Below are 26,991 nucleotides of genomic sequence, written 5' to 3'. Positions count from 1 at the left end.
ACACACACAAAAAAAAACACATTCTGATGCCTGAGGGGACAGAACCCAAACAAAGGAGGGTGAGTTAGTTCAACAGGGAGCCCCATGACCTAGTCAAATCTTACTCATATTTTCAAGCACTTCTCTGAAACGGTCACTGGAGAGACAGTAAATCACTTAAGATTAGAAAAGAAAAATGTCCTGTACAGTACTGTCTCTGAACTCCAGGAAGTATATATTCTTTCCTTAAAAGGGCATGGAAAATACAACAGCGTCCCCCTATCATCTGTATCCCACTTCCTTTCCTTTTCTTCAGGGTAGAAGGGACACCAACAGACCAATACAATTCCCCTCAGGCAAATAGCCTAATTCATTGCACATGCCAGAAATACAAAGAGCTTAGCTTACACATGAAAGCTATTTCTGTTACTAAATCAATAGGAAGAAAATACAGAGGAAAGCTTTCAAGACTACAAGAAAAAGTGAGTGAGTATTCATCCACCACACTAACAATCAGTTGTTGAAGCTGGTTTAAGCTTTCACTAAACTAATGACTATACGTATAGTGAGTGTAGGTTTTCTGTTTATACACTGTGGGTAGGTGGAGGTGTAAATTGGCCGTGGCTTCTGATTACGTAAAAGCTCTGCTCTAAAACGTACAATAAACTTCCTTAGAGTTCAGAGTCCAAAGTTTATATTTGGCATGCAGATGCTCAGCTCACATTGTCTACTGGTCCTTACCATTCACATTAATAGCTGGTAACACCAAGGACATCTTTGGCCTGCTCCCCTTGCTGTGGTTAGTTGCAGGGAGCAGAAGGTGATCCTAGAGAAACAGAGAGAGAATGGGGGATTAGAGAGTGGATGCAGTGAGTCATTACTCATGAGTTGACCTAGTCTTTAGACAATAAGGAGATACATTTGACAGTAGAGATGTTGTGCTGTTCAGGGCGGATTTTCTCTCACAAATCCCAGTAGGTCTATGCATGTGTACTCAATTTGATTTAACCTTTATTTAACTACAGTACCAGTCAAAAGTTTGGACACACCTACTCATTCAAGCGTTTTTCTTTATTTGTTCACTATTTTCTACATTGTAGAATAATAGAAGACGTCAAAACTATGAAATAACACATGGAATCATGTAGTAACCAGTGGCGTAAAGTGTCAAATTCACACACTTATCAACACAAGACATGGTCGTCCCTACTACCGCTGACCTTGCGGACTCACTAAACACAATTGCATCTTTTGTAAATAATGTCTGAGTGTTGGAGTGTGCCCCTGGCAATATATACTTAAAAACAAGAAAATTGTGCTGTCTGCTTTGGTTAATATAAGGAATTTGAAATGATTTATACTTTTACTTTTGATTCTTTAGTATATTTTAGCTATTCAATTTACATTTGATTCTTAAGTATATTTAAAACCAAATACTTTTAGACTTTTACTCAAGTAGTATTTACTGGATGACTTTCGCTTTTACTTGAGTAACTTTCTATTAAAAGGTATCTATACTTTTACTCAAGTATGAAAATTGGGTACTTTTTCCACCACTGGTAGTAACCAAAAAAGTGTTAAACAAATCAAAATATAATGTAGATTTAAGATTCTTCAAAGTAGCCACCCTTTGCCTTGATGACAGCTCTGCACACTCTTGGCATTCTCTCAACCAGCTTCATGAGGAATGCAGTCTTGAAGGAGATCCCACATATGCTGAGCACTTTTTGGCTGCTTTTCCTTCACTCTGAGGTCCAATTGATCCCAAACCATCGCAATTGGGTTGAGGTTGGGTGATTGTGGAGGCCAGGTCATCTGATGCAGCACTCCATCACTCTCTTTCTTTGTCAAATAGCCCTTACACAGCCTGGAGGTGTGTTGGGTCATTGTCCTGTTGAAAAACAAATGACAGTCCCACTAAGGGCAAACCAGATGGGATGGCGTATCGCTGCAAAATGCTGTGGTAGCCATGCTGGTTAAGTGTGCCTTGAATTCTAAATAAATTACAGACAGTGTCACGAGCAAAGCACCCCCACACCATCACACCACCTCCTCCATGCTCCTCCATGAACCACATATGCAGAGATCATCTGTTCACCTACTCCGCATCTCACAAAGACATGGCGGTTGGAACCAAAACTCTCACATTTGGACTCATCAGACCAAAAAGACAGACTTACACTGGTCTAATGACCATTGACCAAGCAAGTCTCTTCTTTTTATTGGCGTTCTTTAGTAATGGTTTCTTTGCAGCAATTCAACCATGAAGGCCTGATTCACACAGTCTCCTCTGAACACTTGATGTTGAGATGTGTCTGTTACTTAAACTCTGTGAAGCATTTATTTGGGCTGCAATTTCTGAGATTGGTAGCTCTAATGAACTTATCCTCTGCAGCAGAGGTAACTCTGGGTCTTCCTTCCTGTGGCGGTCCTCATGAGAACCAGTTTCATCATAGCGCTTGATGGTTTTTACGACTGCACTTCAACCTTTCCGGATTGACTGACCTTCATTTCTTAAAGTAATGATGGACTGTCGTTTCTCTATGCAAATTTGAGCTGTTCTTTCCAAAATATGGACTTGGTCTTTAACCAAATATGGCTAGCTTCTGTATACCACCCCTACCTTGTCTCAACACAACCGATTGGCTCAAATACATTAAGAAGGAAAATGTACTTTTAATAAGGCACACCTGTTAATTGAAATGCATTCCAGGTGACTACCTCATGAAGCTGGTTGAGAGAATGCCAAGAGTGTGGAAATCTATCAAGAAAAAGGCTGGCTACTTTGAAGAATCTCAAATATAAAATATATTTTGATGTGTTTAACACTTGTTTGGCTACTACATGATTCCATTTGTGTTATTTCATAGTTTTGATGTCTTTACTATTATTATACCATGTAGAAATTAGTAAAAATAAAGAAAAACCCTTGAATGACAGGTACTGTATGTAGTCCCACTGACGTCAGAATAACTATTTCCCAAGGCCGACCTGATATCAATAAATGTACATACTTTACAGTCATGGGTGCCATGGTCAAGGGGAGTGACTACAACCCAAACAATGCCTCAAGCCACTGTCTGTCCACCTATAGGCTGACAACAAGAAAAAAATACACGTGATGACAGACCAGTGACATCCAGACCCTTCCGTGGCCACTGCGGCCATAACTCTGAAGTACACGCACCATGAACCCCACAAGGCACAAGAGGTACGGAATTCACACACAAAAAAAACGTCCTAAAGAGAACGTAAGGCCATTAAATCTCAACATACATTGACCTCTGACCATACCTTTGACTGTACAATGTTTTCACAGTTTGGGGTGTAAAGACAGTCATTGTTTGAGGAGACAGGCCAAAAACAGTAGTTAACAACAGCGTTGACACCTGGAAAGCAGGTTGTGACATACACATAAAAAGAACAGGAGAATGATGTGGTTGTAAAATGTATTTTAAAAGTAGACAGCTGGGGCTCTATGAAAATAATCAATGATAGGCACATTAGCTAGACAAGCCATCCATTGTTCAAAGAAATAGTCACAAATCAAGCACATGGCCATTAAAACCCAGACCATATCAGAGACAGTCATTTCTTGACACAAACCAAGGCTACTTTTCCTCCATTTGTATTAAGTTGGCAGAGATCAAATGCATCTACATGCTGTCTGATCAGCTAGTCAGTCATCTAGGTTCCCTCCATGGAATCCTAGCCTTTATTAGAGGCATAAACACAGTAATTCAAAGTCCTGTTAAACATCTGTGGTCTGGGAGAGGAGACCCATGCATGGTTGAGAGACCACTGTCCTTCTGTGTTTGATTTAGCCTTCCTGCAGTGCCAGGTGGGTCGGTTCTGCAGTTTTGCGACTATTCCATTGGTTCTATTGCGGCAGGCAAACTCAATCAAGCCCAGCTAAAGTATTTGAAAAGATTTTAAAGAGTTAAAAACGGAGCTGTTCCTGCGAGACAAAGTCATGGAAAAACTAGGAACTTCAGCCCGAAACTCACTGATGTAGAACAGATATACAGTAAAGTAGGTCTATAGACTGAAAAGCTCAATTAGAATCATTGACGTGAGGGCTCCCAAGGACTAGTTAACATATCAAAAGACTCAACAACCAACAACAACAAAAAATCTGATGTTTACAGTAGACTAGAGTGACGGCACAGAGGTAAATATTTTGTTTTGAAGCCAGCTGCCACTCTGGGGAGAACATATGACTTTACCTCAGATGGACATAGATGGCTAACATAAATGTTAGCATCTGTTAAAAGTAGCTAGCTACACGATTGGTCTGCTTCTGAGTAAAATATCAGTGCCAGTACAGAATGGCTTGGATCAGCACAATACAGTGTCTAAATAACAGTGTAAGTAGGTGGAGATTAATATTGAGAAGACATGGAAGCCAGGGTCAACTGCACTTGAAATAGACTGAGACTCTGGTTCTGATCCAGCCCTTGAAACAACACCAGTTCTAAGAAGCTGACAGAAGTAAGGAGCTTAGTGAAAAACACACACCAGGCACTGTTCCCCATTGGGTATTCACAGCACACACAGGCACAGACATACGTGATAACACACACACACATACACATGGATTTTGTGTTGTAGATATGTGGTAGTAGAGTAGTGGCTTGGGGGAACACACTTAATGTGTTGTGAAAAGTGTCAGGAAATGTAATGTCATTTTGATTGTATATAGAGTTGAAGTCGGAAGTTTACATACACTTAAGTTGCAGTCAATAAAACTCGTTTTCCCACCATCCACAAATGTCTTGTATCAAACTATAGTTTTGGCAAATCAGTTAGAATATCTACTTTGTGCATGACACAAGTAATTTTTCCAACAATTGTTTACAGACAGATTATTTCACTTATAATTCACTGTATCACAATTCCAAAATTCCAATTCCAGAAGTTTACATACACAAAGTTGACTGTGCCTTTAAACAGATTGGAAACTTCCCTAAATGATGTCATGGCTTTAGAAGCTTCTGATAGGCTAAATTACATCATTTGAGTCAATTGGAGGTGTACCTGTGGATGTGTTTCAAGGCCTAACTTCAAACTCAGTGCCTCTTTGCTTGACATCATCGGAAAATAAAAAGAAATCAGCCAAGACCTCAGAAAAAAATTGTAGACCTCCACTGTCATGTTTTGTCATTGATTATCATGCCTTGTCCCTGTTCTTCTCCTTCTATTCGTTTCCCTCTGCTGGTCTTATTAGGTTCTTTCCCTCTTTCTATCCCTCTCTCTCCCCCTCCCTCTCTCACTCTCCCGCTCTCTCTTCTCTCTATCGTTCCGTTCCTGCTCCCAGCTGTTCCTATTCCCCTAATCAATCATTTAGTCTTCCCACACCTGTTCCCGATCCTTTTCCCTGATTAGAGTCCCTATTTCTCTCCTTGTTATTCGTTTCTGCCCTGTCGGTTCCTTGTCTAGAATTCACCGTGCTGTGTTTGTGTATCGCCCTGTCGTGTCGTGTTTTCCTCAGATGCTGCGTGGTGAGCAGGTGTCTGAGTCTGTTTGGTTCAAGTGCCTTCCCGAGGCAACCTGCTGTTCACCTGCTGTTCAAGATCGAGTCTCCAGTTTGTCCTCGTCATTTCGAGTGAAAGTTGTGTTTTTTGATTGTATTTACTTTACTGGATTAAAGACTCTGTTTTCGCCAAGTCGCTTTTGGGTCCTCTTTCACCAGCATGACAGAAGGAACCGACCAAGGAATGGACCCAGCGACTTCAGACGCTCGTTACACTGCCGTCGAGATCCAAGGAGCCATGCTCGGCAGACACGAGCAGGAATTGTCTGCTGCTCGCCATGCCGTGGAGAACCTGGCCGCTCAGGTTTCCGACCTCTCTGGACAGTTCCAGAGTCTTCGTCTCGTGCCACCTGTTACTTCCTGGCCTGCCGAGCCTCCAGAACCTAGGGTTAATAACCCACCTTGCTACTCCGGGCAGCCCACTGAGTGCCGCTCCTTTCTCACGCAGTGTGAGATTGTGTTCTCTCTCCAACCCAACACATACTCTAGAGAGAGAGCTCGGGTTGCTTACGTCATTTCACTCCTTACTGGCCGGGCTCGAGAATGGGGCACAGCTATCTGGGAGGCAAGGGCTGATTGCTCTAACAAGTACCAGAACTTTAAAGAGGAGATGATTTGGGTTTTTGACCGTTCAGTTTTTGGTAGGGAGGCTTCTTGGGTCCTGGCTTCCCTATGCCAAGGTGAACGGTCCATAACGGATTATTCTATTGAGTTTCGCACTCTTGCTGCCTCTAGTGAGTGGAACGAGCCGGCGCTGCTCGCTCGTTTTCTGGAGGGACTCCACGCAGTGGTTAAGGATGAGATTCTCTCCCGGGAGGTTCCTTCAGATGTGGACTCTTTGATTGCTCTCGCCATCCGCATAGAACGACGGGTAGATCTTCGTCACCGGGCTCGTGGAAGAGAGCTCGCATCAACGGTGTTTCCCTGCTCCGCATCGCAACCATCTCCCTCCTCTGGCTCAGAGACTGAGCCCATGCAGCTGGGAGGGATTCGCATCTCGACTAAGGAGAGGGAACGGAGGATCACCAACCGCCTGTGCCTCTATTGCGGAGTTGCTGGACATTTTGTTAATTCATGTCCAGTAAAAGCCAGAGCTCATCTGTAAGCGGAGGGCTACAGGTGAGCGCAACTACTCAAGTCTCTCCATCAAAATCCTGTACTACTTTGTCGGTCCATCTACGCTGGACCGGTTCGGGTGCTACATGTAGTGCCTTGATAGACTCTGGGGCTGAGGGTTGTTTCATGGACGAAGCATGGGTTCGGAAACATGACATTCCTTTCAGAGAGTTAGAGAAGCCTACGCCCATGTTCGCCTTAGATGGTAGTCATCTTCCCAGTATCAGATTTGAGACACTACCTTTAACCCTCACAGTATCTGGTAACCACAGTGAGACTATTTCTTTTTTGATTTTTCGTTCACCGTTTACACCTGTTGTTTTGGGTCATCCCTGGCTAGTATGTCATAATCCTTCTATTAATTGGTCTAGTAATTCTATCCTATCCTGGAACGTTTCTTGTCATGTGAAGTGTTTAATGTCTGCCATCCCTCCCGTTTCTTCTGTCCCTACTTCTCAGGAGGAACCTGGCGATTTGACAGGAGTGCCGGAGGAATATCATGATCTGCGCACGGTCTTCAGTCGGTCCCGAGCCAACTCCCTTCCTCCTCACCGGTCGTATGATTGTAGTATTGATCTCCTTCCGGGGACCACTCCTCCTCGGGGTAGACTATACTCTCTGTCGGCTCCCGAACGTAAGGCTCTCGAGGATTATTTGTCTGTGTCTCTTGACGCCGGTACCATAGTGCCTTCTTCCTCTCCGGCCGGGGCGGGGTTCTTTTTGTTAAGAAGAAGGACGGTACTCTGCGCCCCTGCGTGGATTATCGAGGGCTGAATGACATAACGGTTAAGAATCGTTATCCGCTTCCCCTTATGTCATCAGCCTTCGAGATTCTGCAGGGAGCCAGGTGCTTTACTAAGTTGGACCTTCGTAACGCTTACCATCTCGTGCGCATCAGAGAGGGGGACGAGTGGAAAACGGCGTTTAACACTCCGTTAGGGCATTTTGAGTACCGGGTTCTGCCGTTTGGTCTCGCCAATGCGCCAGCTGTTTTTCAGGCATTAGTTAATGATGTTCTGAGAGACATGCTGAACATCTTTGTTTTTGTCTATCTTGACGATATCCTGATTTTTCTCCGTCACTCGAGATTCATGTTCAGCACGTTCGACGTGTTCTACAGCGCCTTTTAGAGAATTGTCTCTACGTAAAGGCTGAGAAGTGCTCTTTTCATGTCTCCTCCGTTACTTTTCTCGGTTCCGTTATTTCCGCTGAAGGCATTCAGATGGATTCCGCTAAGGTCCAAGCTGTCAGTGATTGGCCCGTTCCAAGGTCACGTGTCGAGTTGCAGCGCTTTTTAGGTTTCGCTAATTTCTATCGGCGTTTCATTCGTAATTTCGGTCAAGTTGCTGCCCCTCTCACAGCTCTTACTTCTGTCAAGACGTGTTTTAAGTGGTCCGGTTCCGCCCAGGAGCTTTTGATCTTCTAAAAGAACGTTTTACGTCCGCTCCTATCCTCGTTACTCCTGACGTCACTAGACAATTCATTGTCGAGGTTGACGCTTCAGAGGTAGGCGTGGGAGCCATTCTATCCCAGCGCTTCCAGTCTGACGATAAGGTTCATCCTTGCGCTTATTTTTCTCATCGCCTGTCGCCATCTGAGCGCAACTATGATGTGGGTAACCGTGAACTGCTCGCCATCCGCTTAGCCCTAGGCGAATGGCGACAGTGGTTGGAGGGGCGACCGTTCCTTTTGTCGTTTGGACAGACCATAAGAACCTTGAGTACATCCGTTCTGCCAAACGACTTAATGCCCGTCAAGCTCGTTGGGCGTTGTTTTTCGCTCGTTTCGAGTTTGTGATTTCTTACCGTCCGGGTAGCAAGAACACCAAGCCTGATGCCTTATCCCGTCTGTTTAGTTCTTCTGTGGCTTCTACTGATCCCGAGGGGATTCTTCCTTATGGGCGTGTTGTCGGGTTAACAGTCTGGGGAATTGAAAGACAGGTTAAGCAAGCACTCACGCACACTGCGTCGCCGCGCGCTTGTCCTAGTAACCTCCTTTTCGTTCCTGTTTCCACTCGTCTGGCTGTTCTTCAGTGGGCTCACTCTGCCAAGTTAGCTGGTCATCCCGGTGTTCGAGGCACTCTTGCGTCTATTCGCCAGCGCTTTTGGTGGCCGACTCAGGAGCGTGACACGCGCCGTTTCGTGGCTGCTTGTTCGGACTGCGCGCAGACTAAGTCGGGTAACTCTCCTCCTGCCGGTCGTCTCAGACCGCTCCCCATTCCTTCTCGACCATGGTCTCACATCGCCCTAGACTTCATTACCGGTCTGCCTTTGTCTGCGGGGAAGACTGTGATTCTTACGGTTGTCGATAGGTTCTCTAAGGCGGCACATTTCCTTCCCCTCGCTAAACTTCCTTCCGCTAAGGAGACGGCACAAATCATTATCGAGAATGTATTCAGAATTCATGGCCTCCCGTTAGACGCCGTTTCAGACAGAGGCCCGCAATTCACGTCACAGTTTTGGAGGGAGTTCTGTCGTTTGATTGGTGCGTCCGTCAGTCTCTCTTCCGGGTTTCATCCCCAGTCTAACGGTCAAGCAGAGAGGGCCAATCAGACGATTGGTCGCATACTACGCAGCCTTTCTTTCAGAAACCCTGCGTCTTGGGCAGAACAGCTCCCCTGGGCAGAATACGCTCACAATTCGCTTCCTTCGTCTGCTACCGGGTTATCTCCGTTTCAGAGTAGTCTGGGTTACCAGCCTCCTCTGTTCTCATCCCAGCTTGCCGAGTCCAGCGTTCCCTCCGCTCAAGCGTTTGTCCAACGTTGTGAGCGCACCTGGAGGAGGGTGAGGTCTGCACTTTGCCGTTACAGGGCACAGACTGTGAGAGCCGCCAATAAACGCAGGATTAAGAGTCCAAGGTATTGTTGCGGCCAGAGAGTGTGGCTTTCCACTCGCAACCTTCCTCTTACGACAGCTTCTCGTAAGTTGACTCCGCGGTTCATTGGTCCGTTCCGTGTCTCCCAGGTCGTCAATCCTGTCGCTGTGCGACTGCTTCTTCCGCGACATCTTCGTCGCGTCCATCCTGTCTTCCATGTCTCCTGTGTCAAGCCCTTTCTTCGCACTCCCGTTCGTCTTCCCTCCCCCCTCCCGTCCTTGTCGAGAGCGCACCTATTTACAAGGTACATAAGATCATGGACATGCGTCCTCGGGGACGGGGTCACCAATACTTAGTGGATTGGGAGGGTTACGGTCCTGAGGAGAGGAGTTGGGTTCCGTCTCGGGACGTGCTGGACCGTTCACTCATTGATGATTTCCTCCGTTGCCGCCAGGATTCCTCCTCGAGTGCGCCAGGAGGCGCTCGGTGAGTGGGGGGTACTGTCATGTTTTGTCATTGATTATCATGCCTTGTCCCTGTTCTTCTCCTTCTATTCGTTTCCCTCTGCTGGTCTTATTAGGTTCTTTCCCTCTTTCTATCCCTCTCTCTCCCCCTCCCTCTCTCACTCTCCCGCTCTCTCTTCTCTCTATCGTTCCGTTCCTGCTCCCAGCTGTTCCTATTCCCCTAATCAATCATTTAGTCTTCCCACACCTGTTCCCGATCCTTTTCCCTGATTAGAGTCCCTATTTCTCTCCTTGTTATTCGTTTCTGCCCTGTCGGTTCCTTGTCTAGAATTCACCGTGCTGTGTTTGTGTATCGCCCTGTCGTGTCGTGTTTTCCTCAGATGCTGCGTGGTGAGCAGGTGTCTGAGTCTGTTTGGTTCAAGTGCCTTCCCGAGGCAACCTGCTGTTCACCTGCTGTTCAAGATCGAGTCTCCAGTTTGTCCTCGTCATTTCGAGTGAAAGTTGTGTTTTTTGATTGTATTTACTTTACTGGATTAAAGACTCTGTTTTCGCCAAGTCGCTTTTGGGTCCTCTTTCACCAGCATGACATCCACAAGTCTGGCTCATCCTTGGGAGCAATTTCCAGACACTTGAAGGTACAACGTTCACCTGTACAAACAATAGTACACAAGTATAAACACCACGGGACCACACAGCCGTTATACCGCTCAGGAAGGAGACGCGTTTGGTTTCCTAGAGATGAACGTACTTTGGTGCGAAAAGTGCAAATCAATCCCAGAACAACAGCCAAGAATCTTGTGAAGATGCTGGAGGAAACAGATACAAAAGTATCAATATCCACAGTAAAACGAGTCCTATATCAACATAACCTGAAAGGCCGCTCAGCGAGGAAGTAGCCACTGCTCCAAAAACACCTTAAAAAAGCCTTACAAAAAGGAAAATCTTACTTTTCAGAGAAATGTCCTCTGGTCTGATGAAACAAAAAAAGAACTGTTTGGCCATAATGACCATTGTTATTTTTGGAGAAAAGAGGGGAAGGCTTGCAAGCCGAAGAACACCATCCCAACGGTGAAGCACAGGGGGGAGGTAGCATCATGTTGTGGGGTGCTTTGCTGCAGGAGGGACTGGTGCAATTCACAAAATAGATGGCAACATGAGGAAGGACAATTATGTGGATATATTGAAGAAACATCTCAAGACATCAGTCAGGAAGTTAAAGCTTGGTCGCAAATGGGTCTTCCAGATGGACAATGACACCAAGCATACTTCTAAAGTTGTGGCAAAATGGTTTAAGGACAACAAAGTCAAGGTATTGGAGTGGCCATCACAAAGCCCTGACCTCAATTCTATAGAAAATTGGTGGGCAGAACTGAAAAAGTGTGTGTGAGCAAGGAGGCCTACAAACCTGACTCAGTTACACCAGCTCTGTCAGGAGGAATGGGTCAAAATTCACCCAACTTATTGTGGGAAGCTTGTGGAAGGCTACCCGAAACGTTTGACACAAGTGAAACAATTTAAAGGCAATGCTACCAAATATTACATTTACATTTACATTTAAGTCATTTAGCAGACGCTCTTATCCAGAGCGACTTACAAATTGGTGCATTCACCTTATGACATCCAGTGGAACAACCACTTTACAATAGTGCATCTAAATATTTTAAGGGGGGGGTGAGAAGGATTACTTTATCCTATCCTAGGTATTCCTTAAAGAGGTGGGGTTTCAGGTGTCTCCGGAAGGTGGTGATTGACTCCGCTGTCCTGGCGTCATGAGGGAGTTTGTTCCACCATTGGGGAGCCAGAGCAGCGAACAGTTTTGACTGAGCTGAGCGGGAACTGTACTTCCTCAGTGGTAGGGAGGCGAGCAGGCCAGAGGTGGATGAACGCAGTGCCCTTATTTGGGTGTAGGGCCTGCAGAGCCTGGAGGTACTGAGGTGCCGTCCGTGATACAGAGAAGAGCAGTCTCAGTTGAATGACTAGTCTTGAAACCTGACTGATTTGGATCAAGAAGGTCATTCTGTGTGAGAGAGAGCATGAACCTACAGGAACGGGCCACCGCCTTGATGTTAGTTGAGAACGACAGTTTGTTGTCCAGGATCACGCCAAGGTTCTTAGCGCTCTGGGAGCGGGAGAGCTGACCAAGGACGGCACGTTCAAGAGTTTTGGAGAGAAAAGAAAGAAGGGATACTGGTCTGTAGTTGTTGACATCGGAGGGATCGAGTGTAGGTTTTTTCAGAAGGGGTGCAACTCTCGCTCTCTTGAAGACGGAAGGGACATAGCCAGCGGTCAGGGATAAGTTGATGAGCGAGGTGAGGTAAGGGAGAAGGTCTCCGGAAATGGTCTGGAGAAGAGAGGGAGGGGATAGGGTCGAGCGGGCAGGTTGTTGGGCGGCCGGCAACGTCACAAGACGCGAGATTTCATATGGAGAGAGAGGGGAGAAAGAGGTCAGAGCACAGGGTAGGGCAGTGTGAGCAGAACCAGCGGTGTTGTTTGACTTAGCAAACGAGGATCGGATGTCGTCGATCTTCTTTTCAAAATGGTTGACGAAGTCATCTGCAGAGAGGGAGGAGGGGGGAGGGGGAGGAGGATTCAGGAGGGAGGAGAATGTGGCAAAGAGCTTCCTAGGGTTAGAGGCAGATGCTTGGAATTTAGAGTGGTAGAAAGTGGCTTTAGCAGCAGAGACAGAGGAGGAAAATGTAGAGAGGAGGGAGTGAAAGGATGCCAGGTCCGCAGGGAGGCGAGTTTTCCTCCATTTCCGCTCGGCCTTCCGGAGCCCTGTTCTGTGAGCTCGCATTGAGTCGTCAAGCCACGGAGCGGGAGGGGAGGACCGAGCCGGCCTGGAAGATAGGGGACATAGAGAGTCAAAGGATGCAGAAAGGGAGGAGAGGAGGGTTGAGGAGGCAGAATCAGGAGATAGGTTGGAGAAGGTTTGAGCAGAGGGAAGAGATGATAGGATGGAAGAGGAGAGAGTAGCGGGGGAGAGAGAGCGAAGGTTGGGACGGCGCGATACCATCCGAGTGTATGTAAACTTCTGACCCACTGGGAATGTCACAAAAGAAATAAAAGATTAAATAAATAATTATCTCTACTATTATTCTGACATTTCACATTCTTAAAATAAAGTGGTGATCCTAACTGACCTAAGACAGGGAATTTTTACTAGGATTTAATGTCAGGAACTGTGAAAAACTGGAGTTGAAATGTATTTGGCTAAGGAGTATGATAACTTCAGACTTCAACTGTAATAATAATAACTGTAACTGCCTTAATGTTGCTGGACCCCAGGAAGAGTAGGCTAATGGAGATCCTTAATAAGTACAAATAGAGCCTATCAACAGCCACCTTCGGGAGAATGGAAGAGGATTGATTATGGCTGCGTTGGTGCTTCAAGGGCTCATGCTAGCAGTCTTCAAAAGGACAAATGCTAGCTGTCTTCATGGGAATACAGTAGGCCTGCCCCCCATTCGGCTCTTTGGCAGAGGTTGTAATAGCGGGTAGGTCTGAACTCTAAAATACCACACGTTTCCATGGGTTTTGAAGAAGAAAAAAAAACAGAAGGAAAAGAATGCTACCATTTTGTTCAAAAACATCTTTTCACTTTAGTATTGTACCCCAGTGAGCCAATTATCCTCAACAAAAGTGATTCAGGCAGTGTAGGTATGTATATATTCCTGATAATCACATTCCCCTACAAAAACCTTTGGGTTCTGCTTTTCCTTCACACAGCAGCCCGGGTCTACCCATGTGCATCAAGTTAGTGTTCTGCTCTTTCCATCACTTGTGTTGTGGCGTGCGCTTTGGGACAAGCCAATGAAATCAGAAGCTGCTCTGTTCATTCCATCAGGCCAGAGAGAGGGCTGAGGAGAGCCGACTGCAGCTGTGCAGTCACTCCCTACCTCCCTCCCTCCTCTACTGTACATTCTTGTCTACTGGTAGGACTCCATGGCTGGCTGAATTACCCATTTGAAGGCTAGAAGTACAGATTGTACAGAAGCCGGCAGCCACATCCAATAATGTCACAACTCTTGTTTGCAGAATGCCATTCATCCAGTTTCTGTAAATACGTGACACTCCCATAAAAAAAAGAAACATTTCACAAATGTTGAACTTCGTATTCATCAACTCCAGCGCCACCCCAACATATGTGAAAATGGAGTGTTTCTATTCTTTGTAGTAAAACAGATTCAAATGTAGATATGTTCCTTTAAGACCATCAAAGTGTGGAGGGTTTGACTAATTGACAACAACTCAATGTACAGCTTAACTACTGGAAAGGAGCATACTTGGTTTGCCAGCAAACGGTTTCCATTGACGCCATGATTCCAAAATATTGTATAAGAGTCTCCTATCCGGTCTGAATGATGTAGGCAGGTCTGAAGACAGGCGGGTGGGTGGGTTGATGTCTCCATTGGGGCTCGGTAAACAGGGCCTTCGGGAAACATATCTGGTCCTTGGATGAAGGGCCCTCAGAGAGCAGAGCTGACGGGCACACAAAAGAGCTAAAGAGGGGCCCCTGGGAGTTGTTGGTCCAAATGGAGAGATTGTGATCAGAGTTCACTTTCCTTCTCTCTCTCCTCTGCCTGTTTCTCTCGCTCTCAGGTTCTCACAAAACAGACGTTGGCAGGCCATCAGAGAGAATGGTCCCTGCTAACTCTCCTGAGCAGTCATCAGGTTGGAATAATGTTGCCAATCAGACCTAAGACTTTCTGAATAGATGGCTAATTTAATGGGAGGGGGAAGGGGGGGGGGGGTCGGTGTTAGGGGTGCAATGGAATAAGACAGTCAGTCCTCCTGGTTGAGAATGACAATGAAAGCCTTCTCAGTGTAACAGAGGCAGAACTAAGAAGGGATTCAGCCGATTGGCATCATGAGAATACTTTCACGAAGCCTCAGAAGACTTTACAGGTTTCCCTCTATGATATGTCTCAAGGAATGTCTGGAAACATATCAGAGGAGAAGGACTAACAGATCTAGGGGGTCTCAGAATTCATAGTTTGTGGTACTTTTATGAAAATGGAGGTATGTTCATTTCGGGAATCGAATACACTTTCCTGGCAGAGGTTGCCGATAAACAGGTTCTTTTGATTTCTGCTTTAATGTAATATAAATGTATTAAAGATGTGTCAGTACAATGGATACATCATTTGAATTGACCAGACAAAAGATGTCAAAATGTGTAGGATGGAAGGAAGATGTGCTTAATCAATAAATCAAAAGATTATCTGTAGTTAGGCTACACCAAATAAAAATGTGAAATTCCAATCTTATAGTTTAGGAGAAATGGACACCGTCAGTAACCCTAAACGGTCAAAACACCACATAATAAAATGAATAAGAACAGCCTCAAGGATCTTCTTTATTGTTCTAAATAATTCCTACCAAATGTGCTCCCTCCGAATTCTATACATCAAACATACAAATGAAACTCGCCAATTGGTCAGGCATTAACTGAACACTGTTAAAGCTACAAGTCACATACAAATGCATTACATATGCTAATTTGGGACGATTGAAATGCCAATGTACATATTTAAATCAGCCACAGCCATTTTTCAAGCCTCATTCATTCATGCATTTCAAATCAAATCACATTTTATTTGTCACATAAACATATTTAGCAGATGTTATTGCGGGTGTAGCGAAATGCTTTTGTGTTCCAAGCTCCAACCGTGCAGTAGTATCTAACAATTCACAACAATAAACAAATTTAAAAGTAAATGAATGGAAATAAGAAATATATAAACATTAGATTGAGCAATGTCGGAGTGGCATTGACTGAAATACAGTAGAATAGAATACAGTATATACATAAGAGATGAGTAAAGCAATATGTAAACGTTATTTAAACGTTATTTAAACATTTGGGAGGAGAAAAAAAAAGGAAAGGAAATATTTTCCTAAGCTTCAAAAGACCATCTGCTATTACAGTTGGGGCTTTCCGCCTTCAATTAAGACAGAAACTTGGTACCCTTGGTTATGCTCAATATGCCCTCCAAAATTGTTTCATGACCGCTTTATGATTCTGTTTCTTTCCCACTCAGCAGTTTCATCTGTTGAAGACATGCTGATGACAATACTGCGTCATGAAACCGGATCTCCATTTGGCCATGAGATCAGTCACAATACGAAGAACGCATTGTCGCCTACTTCTATGGAAAATGCTATGGAATATGGGGCTCCCGAGTGGAGCAGCGGTCTGTTTCTCAGTGCTAGAGGCGTCATTACAGACCCTGATTCGAATCCAGGCTGTATCACAACCGGCCGTGATTGGGAGTCCCATAGGGCGGCGCACAATTGGCCCAGCGTTGTCCGGGTTTGGCCGGTGTAGGGCGTCATTGTAAATAAGAATTTGTTCTTAACTGACTTGCTTAGTTAAATAAAGGTTCAATTTTAAAAAATGAAAATAAAAATATGCATGGGGTGACTCACCCTGCGAAAGGACACCACGTAGAAAGTGTCGCCTCGTCGATTTAACTCATCAAAGAAGTCCCTGTAGCTTTGATGGCGTGAGTAGTACACCTGAACCTCACTCCCTGGCCTACTGAGAGAGAGACAGAGGTGACAGTGAAATACATTATATGACATCAAATTATGCCATATCAAAACTAAATCAAACATAACTTTAATTACATATCAGATTTATATTAACTGACACCTAAGACGGTCTGACAACAACAGTCAGAGACCTAGAACATGCTGATGAAATTTACAGTAACTACATTTACTGTAACAAAAATCACCATCTCCGCTACATTTACCATTATTACAATGGTATTATTATGCCTATTACTATGTTTTAAGATAATAGGTAAACTAGTAAGTTCTCAGCTCACAGTGTAACAAGTTGTATGTGTACCACGCACATATTTTTTTAATTCACCTTTTTTTTTTTCGGGATCAGTGTCCAATCCCCGGGATGTTTGAGCTAACTTAGAGGCTAATGCGATTAGCATGAGGTTGTAAGTAACAAGAACATTTCCCAGGACATAGACATATCTAATATTGGCAGAAAGCTTACATTCTTGTTAATCTAACTGCACTGTCCTATTTACAGTAGCTATTACAGTGAAGGAATACCATGCTATTGTTTGAGGAGAGTGCCCAGTTTTGAACTTGAAAAGTTATTAATAAACAAATTAGGCACAGTCTTGATAGAACATTTTGAACAGAAATGCAATGGTTCATTGGATCAGTCTAAAAAATTTGCACATACACTGCTGCCATCTAGTGTCCAAAATCTAAATTGCACCTGGGCTGGAATAATACATTATGGCCTTTCTCTTGCATTTCAAAGATGATGGTACAAAAAAACAGTTGTTTTTTCATTGTATTATCTATTACTAGATGTAATGGGTTATAGTCTCCTACATTCCTTTCACATTTACACAAACCTCAAAGTGTTTCCTTTCAAATAGTATCAAGTATATGCATATACTTGCTTCAAGGCCTGAGACGTCATTTCAGGCGAAAACTGAAAAAAAGGGTCAGTCCAATACCATTCATGTAGCATAGGTCTCCCATTTGGTGACTTGGTAGACAAGGCTACCATTGTGGTTGGGCAGCTAAATAGCAATAGGTTTGGCCTCTCATTCTACTGAAGAAACAGTAGTGGAGACAGAAAGAAAACCATGGTCATAAAATAATTTGGAGAGAAATATGGTGAACATCTGAAGAGTTTGGGAAAGTGAGACATCGAAAATACTGTAGGGTCCATTTACAATGCAATGTTTTGATAAATACTTACTCAGAGTAGCGGACTGTTACAACGGAGTTACTGGACTGGTTCATCTGGGGTCTCTCCTCAGGTGACTTCTGTGAAAATGTGATAAAATGCTGGTCAGTGAGTCATTTCAGTTAAATTCTGAAACTTGAATCATATACTGAATATTGGAATACCATTGTGTTTTTTGTCTTGGCTGACTGATGACAAACTAAAAAACCAGTAGAACTTAAAAAGAGATTTGTTTGGTAGTTGACCATTTCCTTAGCCAGTATGCCACATTAATAGACTTCAGCATGCTCTCTAAGAGCAGTGTTCTGTTGTACTGGCCATAAGAGCTTGATCCTCATCCTATCTCTGCTACACATATGGCCTGTGAACTACATGTGAAACTAAAGTGCAGGAATAAAACCTGTCACCATGCAAAATACATGTAAGCTGAAATGTTTTCCTTTAAAATTCAATACACTTCCCCCTTTTAAAACGTTCCGATCCAAATCTAAAAACATTTCAGTTATTGTATTTTCAGTCACGTTTGAGCACTTCAGGAATAATTTGATATGCCCCATATCGTTGGATGACACATGCAATATTACCATAAAAACCAACAAGGCTGGGATGAAATTAACACTTTAAAAACAACTGACTAAAGCCTATCAATCAAAGGCAATGACAGTGAGTCCAGGCACACAGGTTCAACAGGATGAGTGGCCAGCAGCTGTGCAAACAGCATCAGGCTCATTTTGAGAAATTAGTCTTCCTAGCATTTCGTGACATGCCGTGGCTCTGAAAAGGCGTTTAATGTTTCACTGTGGTTAGAGATTTGTGCCCAGAGCGATGTACATTTTAGGTGCCCCTCTGTCTCAAACCTCACCCCTCATTGAGTCAATCAACAACTCTCCTTGCTGTAAGTCAATCGTCATGCCTCAGCCTCACGCTTCAAGGAGGGTAGACAACGGACTTAAGGAGGGGTGAGGAATGAGGCTGAGGGTATAGAATGTACACCTTAGGGGGGCCGAAACTGTGGACATAATTAAAAGAGATCTTAAAACACTCCTTTTTAGCTTTACTTTTCCTTAGGGTGCTTTTTAATCGTTCTGTTTCTAGTGTTATTCTTTTTTTTTTTTATCCTCTTATGATGTGTGGTAAATAAATATTTAATGTATAAAACGTGCTGTATAAATAAAGCTTGATTTAATTTGATTACACCATACCGCTGTACAGATGAGGGGGATTAGGATTCCATTGAGACTAATTGAGTCTAACTCTAGTCTGCGATAAATCCTACCGAATGTAGTACAAGTTTACCACAGGCTTTTTAAGACATGGCAGAAACAGAAGATATGGAGCTGTATCCTGGTGTGGAGCAGAGATGAGATTGGATAGACTTCAGCTGCACTGTAATAAACCTACAGTCTGGGGGTTCAACCTCTGCCCTGCACTTTACTGGAATGAAATAGTCAGCCCTTCTAGCTTCTTCAAAGGACTTCTATCGAACAGACTGCTTCTCATCAAGTTATACTGCAGGTTCAAAGTGGGAAACCGGGGAAAAAAAGGGCATCAAGGACGTCAAAGCGCTAAAGAGGTGCCAATATTCTGCAAAACCAGGATAAATAAAATCTCTAGGTCGGAGAAATCACAGTTCTCTATTGTTAGCTTCTCTTCAGCTCGTTCTGCTGCAGGTAGAGGAACATGCATATGGGGTTTTCCCAAAGGACAGGAAAGTCAGGAAGAGTTTAAAACACATCCAAAGAAGTGCCGTATGAAATCTGTTTCTCTGAGTCGTATAAAAGAGTACCTTGAGCAGAGTTGATCACTCACACCGTGTATGTCCTATAGCCTATAAACTATATATAACCAATGCAACAGGGCTCGAGTCAAAAGTAGTGCACTTCATTTCTTCACAGCCAGTAAGAAGAAATGTCCAGGGTCTAGCCCTGGGGGTTACGTGCGTGGGAGAGATGGTGGTAGAAGTGCCTGTAAATAGTTTGGAACGGTCTGCTCCCAGTTTCCATCTGTTTCTGAGAGGTCTTAGCCTTGAGCACGAAACGCTGTACAACGCTTAACGTTATAAAACATTCATAGCTTTACATCCTCTCACTCCTACCTACCACGACGATCATCACAGAGAATTCACTAAACTTCCTGGAAAACCCAGAGGGTGTCATAAACAGCGCAAAACCCCTCCTTCCAATTAGGCAACCCCCTTAAATATATCTTACACAGGAAGCTAGATAAATGTGTAATCTTCTCAAAAATCAAAATTCCAAGCTGTCGATTTCTGAGTGGATAGACTATTGTAAGTCTAAAGCAAGCTACATCTGAATCAGCCGTCTGAGTTTGGGTTTGACCTGGATATCATTTGCGTCCCATATCCACAAATTTTAGTGGCACCATTTCTTTGGGTGTCTAAACTAGTATATTTTTATCTACAGTAAGTGGTACATACAGTAACAAAGGACAGTTTTGTGTAGCTCACACTTCATGAAGACAGGGTTAAAAGCTTTATGTGAACTCTCTCAACCAATGTTAACCCTTTACACTTTTACCCGTAAACGGTCCAATGGGAAATCTGCGGCTGTACAGTAACACGCTACACATGACGTCAGAGCACAGGTTCAGCGATGGGTTTTGACTGACAGGCGTTTTGAACTTGAGCACATCGCGCGACAAGAAGTTGCTCCCATCCCTCCCGCGCATTTGTTGTTGTCGGAAACGCGGGAAATGCTGTAAATTAAGTCTTAAAGTCTTTTTGAAAGACGAGACGTTGAGGATTATAATAAATAGTGCTCGGATTTCGTGCATGCTAGCCAAGCACCCGTTAGTCAAAATGTGCGCTTTTCCATATCATAAAACTCCTGACATTTACAGTGTCAACGTTGATGATCACTATATTTGATGTACAGTTCCAAGTTGACTTGGTTTCATACCCTTGGTGATTTGAACCTATTTCTGTCTACTTTGAAGAACATTTGCAGCAGCACACGCACCTGAATGCACTCGTGATTCCTTTCTATGGGCACCATAACAATGATCCGTTTCCCTGAATTGTGTGAAAGCCTAACACCGTAATATCATATTTTATCATTCATCCAGTCGTGTTGGCAATAGAACAAGCTTATGCTGCACCTTACAACACATTCTTCCAGGAATATTCTCATGTTACGGAATGTATTTTCAGATGTCGTTATCGAACAAATGCGCGCGAAAAGTACAGTAAATGTAAAATGCAGATTAAAAATCAAGAGTTTAATGTTTGTATTCAATCTTGTGTCAGGTGAACTGTCGTGTTTTGGTCTAATAAAATCTCCAAACTGCCTCCTTTCACTTGCTACCATGGTTATGCACATGCTTTTCGTATTTATTCTGTAAAAACATTTCAATCTAACCCTAATCCATATAGGCCGATTCCCACTTGTGTAAATGAAATGGTTCAAACAGCCAAGCACTCAAATTCACCTTATTTAGCTTCTAAGTGGACCAACTTTTAGGACTAGGTTTGTGGAGCTATCTAGCTCCTTTATAGATAGTGGTCCTCTCTGGCAGCTCAGTCTGTATAATGCTGTAAAGCAGCAAAAGGAGCCTGTAAAACGAATGTAATGATTTAGCTCCTCCTCACATTCTGAAGCAGCATACTTGACTCACTGGGTTCAAATGGAAGTCAGTCTAAAACAAAACAAAATACGGTCTATAGCAGTCTTCAAACCTCTCTATTTAGGCTGTCATTTATGACACATAACAAAACACGCAGAGGTCTGCGGAACCAAATTAACTTCTGCACATGTGCTGGATTCTCTACTTCCTGGCAGTGGTCTCTGCTCAGAGAGAACCGGCTACTCTAGCGAACGGTGGTCGTTTTGAATCAAATTAGATCAAACCCGAGTCAATGTCTGCAAGATCACATTGCGACAGTATTCTACAGAACAGAACCCGAATACAATAGCGTAGTGTAACGTTACTGTAAGACAAAGTGCCACCTCGTTTCTTATGAGATTTTAGGATGATTGTGTGAATAGTCGCATTTGTCTCTCATTTGGCCAAAACTCAACCGAACAAAATACGTGCTTTGATTGAAACGAAGCACGGGTAGGCTATGCTATGCTACAGTTTGTTAACACCATCTGCTCTACAGTTCGCTCACTACATCGTTTCAAAAGACAGTAGGCTACTTGAAACAACACTGCATAACTGTAGAATATCGAAATGCATATCCCCATGAAACTGATATGGATCATATGGTTGGTATATGCAGACGTGTTTTGGACATTTAACTGTTAAAACATGAAGAATTGTCATTCAAGATTGACAAGTGGGAAATGGGAAGGGGGGATTATAGCAACAAGTCTTATACCAAAACCAAGTCAAATGCCATCAACTAATATCAGCATCCAACATAAGAAAAAACGAAAAACGATTAAAATAAAACCTAATATAACTCAAACGGAAAGCATTCGCATTTTTGCGCAGTCCAGTCCAGTAAGTTCAATTTCGTTATTACCTATAACAACAAAATCATAAATATTTAGCTATTAGCCAAATTGAGTCAGATGTCAGGCAGCTGTGACCTCATTACAAGAACAATACACATATTGTCACTAAACTGTTTATGTTTCTGTGGCAGCTCTATTAAATGGGTCATCATGGAGAGCCGTCTTGACACGGGCCTGAAACCCGAAACCTCTATTGGAGTAGACGTCGGCCTACGTACTGACAGTTTAAATATCCTCTGAGGTACTGCTTAATAACCTGTCCGAAAAATATGCAATGACCATTACGGACGTTTGATCACACTATAAAACGTCTCATTATTTGGGCCATGGGACCTGACCAGGGAAAACCAACAACCTAGTTAGTACAGCTTTTTCGCAGATTTGTAGACAAGCAGGTCATAGAAGAGTCGTCTAACCTACCAGGACAGTTTTGGTTGTGTGCTGATCTGTTGTTGTATGTCTGGACTGATCAGTGGTAGAGCGTGTGGACTTGGTTCTCTCCTCTTCGTGTCGATGAACCCAGCCTCGCAAGTTCTGAGTCAGACTGGATTATAGGGGAAGAAGGAATATTCAGATTGAAGTTAATAAAGTATGGCTTCCATGTAAGAACTGTTGAAGGCAGCTGCTGGCTTTCATATGTGCCTCATCCCTCTCAAATGATGACGGCTTGAAGACTGAGTGAGTTTCCCAGTTCCAGCCACCTTTTCATTCCACTGTGACGGCGTCAAAATGACTGGTGAACAGTTTGATTTCATGAGCTGCCAAAATGGCTCACACATTACAGTCTAGTTAGCAGTGGGAAAGACAAAGGCTAGCGCTACAGAGAGTACCGAGTGGACTCATTTATACTCAATTCAGGTAGGTAATACAGTGAGTTCAATATGGAATTGTATTCTGAAATCGAGGTACCTAGCCAGATGTTCTAATCTTGCTTCCATACTGGTGGTCGAGACAAGAAGGCTGGTAGACTGAGGCTAAGTAGAACCAAGTTCTCGGCTGGTAGTAGGCTACTAATCAGATGGACTTGGTTAGTACTGACCGGAGAGACTTGGACCTGGAGACAGGAGAGTGGGGTTGGCAAGGGGGCGAGGAGGGTGACCCAAACAGGAGAGACTCCTTCTTGACCACAGCTAGTGCCATCTCCTCTGGGGTATAATCCTCCCACCTATAGCACAGAGAGGGGAGAGAGAGGGAGGTGGGAGAGACGAGAGGGAGGTGAGGTAGAGAGAGAGGGAGGTAGGTTAAGGCGAGAGAGGTAGATACGTAAGGGGAGAGAGAGAGATGAATCAACACCTCATCAACAACACATTCACCTTCCCTCTGGGATCTCATTGTGATCCAGCTGCTGATATGCTGGTGTATGCTGTAGGTTTTCCTTGTGGCCTAAGGACTGGAATATGAACCCAGAATAATCAGTCACTTACTCCGGACGTCCCAAGTGTTCATCAATTTTAAACGAGCAGCTGATTCACATCTGGAACAAACAACACCTTAGGTGACTTGAAAGCCAAACATTTCCCCTTAGTTGATGAATTAGGTCATAAATTAAAGAAGGGGGTTACGTTGAGTTATACGCAGTGACCTGCAACAATAACCTGCAGAGCCAGTGGCCTCGTCTTCACGCAAGCACACACACACGTTGGACTGGAGGTCTCCTGGGAAACGGTTTGATAAATGGTCTGTTCCCGACATCTGTGTGGAACTTCCACTTCCAAACCCGTTGACCAGATGAATGAGCCCTGGGCTCCAGATCAGGACACAATAGGGTAGAGAATGCGGGCATCAAAACGGTCCATTAGCCCCAAAAAATGCCATATTGTGTATACATTCTATAGCCTAGTCCCAGATCTGCTCATGCTATGCTGCCTCCTATGATAACGAGGCTATATGTTCTACGACTATTCATATCGAACGGCCCATTACCACACAGTTTGAGTTAGCCTAGCACTGTACTATCATCTGCTCAAAGCAGGCTATTTGCAGTAGGTGATGTAGTACTTTGTAGCAGGCAGCTGGACACATGGGGACAGACCAGTGGTGACTGTAAAATTAAACTGGCCACTAAAAAGACACCCCTAGTAATACTATTTTATTGTGCTCTGCTTGTAACACTCTAATTCAACCCACAGATTTTTCCAAGACAAAGATGTGGCTTTAAAGCATAGGTGAAATTGCCACGGGGATGGGGGGAGGTGACGACAACATGCCCCCCCCCCCGAGATATAGAACAGTGCAAAATGTTTTAAAAGCAGGAAGTTAGCAGTTTTCCAACAGACCAAAAATGTTTTGTTTGTTTATTTTTGGGTTGTGGGGCCCCCTGGAGGTAGGTGTTCCCCAGAACATAGCAGGGACAAGGTAACAGGAAGAGGGCTCTTAATGCCACATGGTACAAAGACTATTCATGGCTGGAATATTCACAAAACCAGGACCAATTGTTTTGTACGCAGACCCTTTTCACTACACAATGCCCCTCAATCTGCCTTTACTTAACTCTCTGGTTTTGCTAACTAGAAAAAAATATATCCTAGAATTGCCTGATTTCAGTGTGTCACTCAACCTCATCCAATCCAGCACTGGCCTTGCAGTCAGGTGTGTATGTATGTAAGCCAACTTTAGAGCCCAGCCTGGAACCAATTACGTCAACCCTCAAGCTTCCTGTAATTTTCATCACAGGTACACTTCAACTATGACAGACAAAATGAGGGAAAAAAATCCAGAAAATCACATTGTAGGATTTTTAAAGAAATTATTTGCAAATTATGGTGGAAAATAAGTATTTGGTCAATATCCTAATATGATTTTCTGGATTTTTTTTTCTCATTTTGTCTGTCATAGTTGAAGTGTACCTGTGATTAAAATTACAGGCCTTGGTGGCTGACTAAATACTTTTTTGTACCACTGTATGTATAAACAGTATTATAAGTATATTGAGTCAGGAAACCCTCATGTTCATGTTGTGTTATTTACCTGTCCTGGGATTGGTGGGATTGTGGGTACTGGGCCTCCAGGGGCTCCAGTGGGGACTGTGGGTCTGGTGTCTCCTCCCCTCGCCTCTGTTGTTGGTCGGGGGAGAAGCTGAGCAGATGTCGGCTGCTTTGTGGCTTCCCAGTGGACAGGCTGGAGTTGCTGGCCTCTGACTCCCACACACTGAATCCAGAGGGACAGGGCAGGGCCTTCAGTTACACAAGCCAGGCCAAACACAGCAAGAACAACATAGACTAACACACACACACGTTGATCTGAACATTAGTAGAGTATTAGAGCATTTCCCTTTGAGGACAGAAATGTTCTGCAGTGAATCAGTCACACACAGACACACACACACACACACACACACACACACACACACAGATCAAAAATTGTTTCCCCTTTGACATTTTGATGTTAACTTAGTGTTTCATTTGTTATGAATCCATAAAGGCTTGTTTTTATCAAAATGGTCAAAATGCCTACACAAGCATGAAACAACCAAGATGGGCGATGAAGACAAGAGGAAGAGTGATCTGAATAACAGATCAGGAAGCAAAGCATTAGTTATAGTGGCCAGACTACAGACCGAAAACCGCACAAAGCTTAGGAGAGGGAAGGCACTCTTGGCTAAACCACACAAACAAACACACACACACACACACACACACACACACACACACACACACACACACACACACACACACACACACACACACACACACACACACACACACACACACACACACACACACACACACACACACACACACAAAAAGACACACGGCCATGCGCGCGTGCACCCACAGCGAGAGAGTGAGAGAAAAGAAGATAAACCGTGTGGTCTCTTACTCGAGCCAAAACAATACCAGACACTACAGATCTAAGAGCAGTGTTCAACACAAAGACGCACGTCGTCGAGCTCCTTATATAGACAAGTTGTGCAGCAGTGTCAAATGAAAACAGTTACACAAAAAAAAGTACACCCCTCAAATTCCTGCAAATGAAAACCAAACGTGGGAGTGAAAAAAAGACTCAACTCAGCAGCAGGAACTTATTCATTGAAAAAACCCATTTCATATTGATTTGAGCTATGACTGGAAACACTGGTGTTGTTTTTATTAAAACTAGTCTCACCATGAGCAGGAAACATTAGCGAAAGTTCGCTCAGCTCCTGACTGGGGTTTACTGAACAAATACTTGTGAGAGGATTTAAAAGGGACATGTCCATTCAGAACGGAGTGGTAGAATACATTTAGAGTCTAAAAATGAAATAGCATCTCCAGGCTGATTCTCCGAGCCGGCCGGCGTGGAAGGGAAGCAACACTCCCACATTCCTAGTTCTGGGAAGCTTGAGCGTATGGAAAACTCAGAGCCCCTCTCCTCTCCCGACTCACATCCAACTTTCCGAAGCCTTCCTTCGTGAGGGAATTTTTTGAGGGGGGATGTGGCCTTTTTTCCGAGACATTGGGGGGAAACGCCTAATTTATAAGGCATGTTGGTGAATTATCCAACTCTGGACATAGCAAAGAGCTGACTGACTGACTGGCTGACATAAAATCCACCCATTGATAGATCATTCATTTGCATAGATGATCATATGTAAATGTGGTTGATGTTAAGTCTGGAAACTGGAGGAGAGAGACTCAAACACATTGGTTGTGACATATACTACAGTGACACACTGCATGAGGGCTTGTGGAGGGTTGTCATGACACACTGTATGAGGGCTTGTGGAGGGTTGTCATGACACACCAGTGACACACACACACACACACACACACACACACACACACACACACACACACACACACACACACACACACACACACACACACACACACACACACACACACACACACACACACACACACACACACACACACACACACACACACACACACACTC

The 26,991-nt window shown here is 44.0% G+C and overlaps 1 protein-coding gene and 1 long non-coding RNA gene across 7 annotated transcripts in view; one reads left to right on the top strand and one right to left on the bottom strand.

The window, feature by feature from the left end:
* The window catches only part of LOC124009297 (cyclic AMP-dependent transcription factor ATF-6 alpha-like), a 48,053-nt gene that overhangs the window by 9,285 nt on the left and 11,777 nt on the right, over positions 1-26,991 (bottom strand). For 4 of the 5 annotated variants that reach the window (XM_046320956.1, XM_046320954.1, XM_046320952.1 and 1 more), the window contains exons 10-15: positions 25,084-25,263; positions 23,156-23,281; positions 22,537-22,660; positions 17,651-17,718; positions 16,336-16,447; positions 721-805 (exon numbers count right to left, since the gene is read on the bottom strand). In XM_046320956.1, the coding sequence (XP_046176912.1) occupies positions 721-805; positions 16,336-16,447; positions 17,651-17,718; positions 22,537-22,660; positions 23,156-23,281; positions 25,084-25,263 (695 nt within the window). The remainder of the gene's footprint in view (positions 1-720; positions 806-16,335; positions 16,448-17,650; positions 17,719-22,536; positions 22,661-23,155; positions 23,282-25,083; positions 25,264-26,991) is intronic. The other variant, XM_046320955.1, reaches the window with a different exon arrangement.
* On the top strand, positions 308-5,526 carry LOC124009298. 2 transcript variants are annotated; one of them, XR_006834272.1, is made up of 3 exons: positions 308-461; positions 3,074-3,190; positions 5,471-5,526. It is a non-coding gene; the product is annotated as an uncharacterized LOC124009298 (long non-coding RNA). The 2 variants fall into 2 exon arrangements; XR_006834273.1 differs by having other exon boundaries at positions 308-465.

The sequence above is a fragment of the Oncorhynchus gorbuscha genome, linkage group LG22 (assembly GCF_021184085.1).
Source record: "Oncorhynchus gorbuscha isolate QuinsamMale2020 ecotype Even-year linkage group LG22, OgorEven_v1.0, whole genome shotgun sequence".
Lineage (NCBI taxonomy): Eukaryota > Metazoa > Chordata > Actinopteri > Salmoniformes > Salmonidae > Oncorhynchus > Oncorhynchus gorbuscha.
Note: the sequence above shows the minus strand (reverse complement) of the source record. Positions and strands in the feature narration are given on the sequence as shown.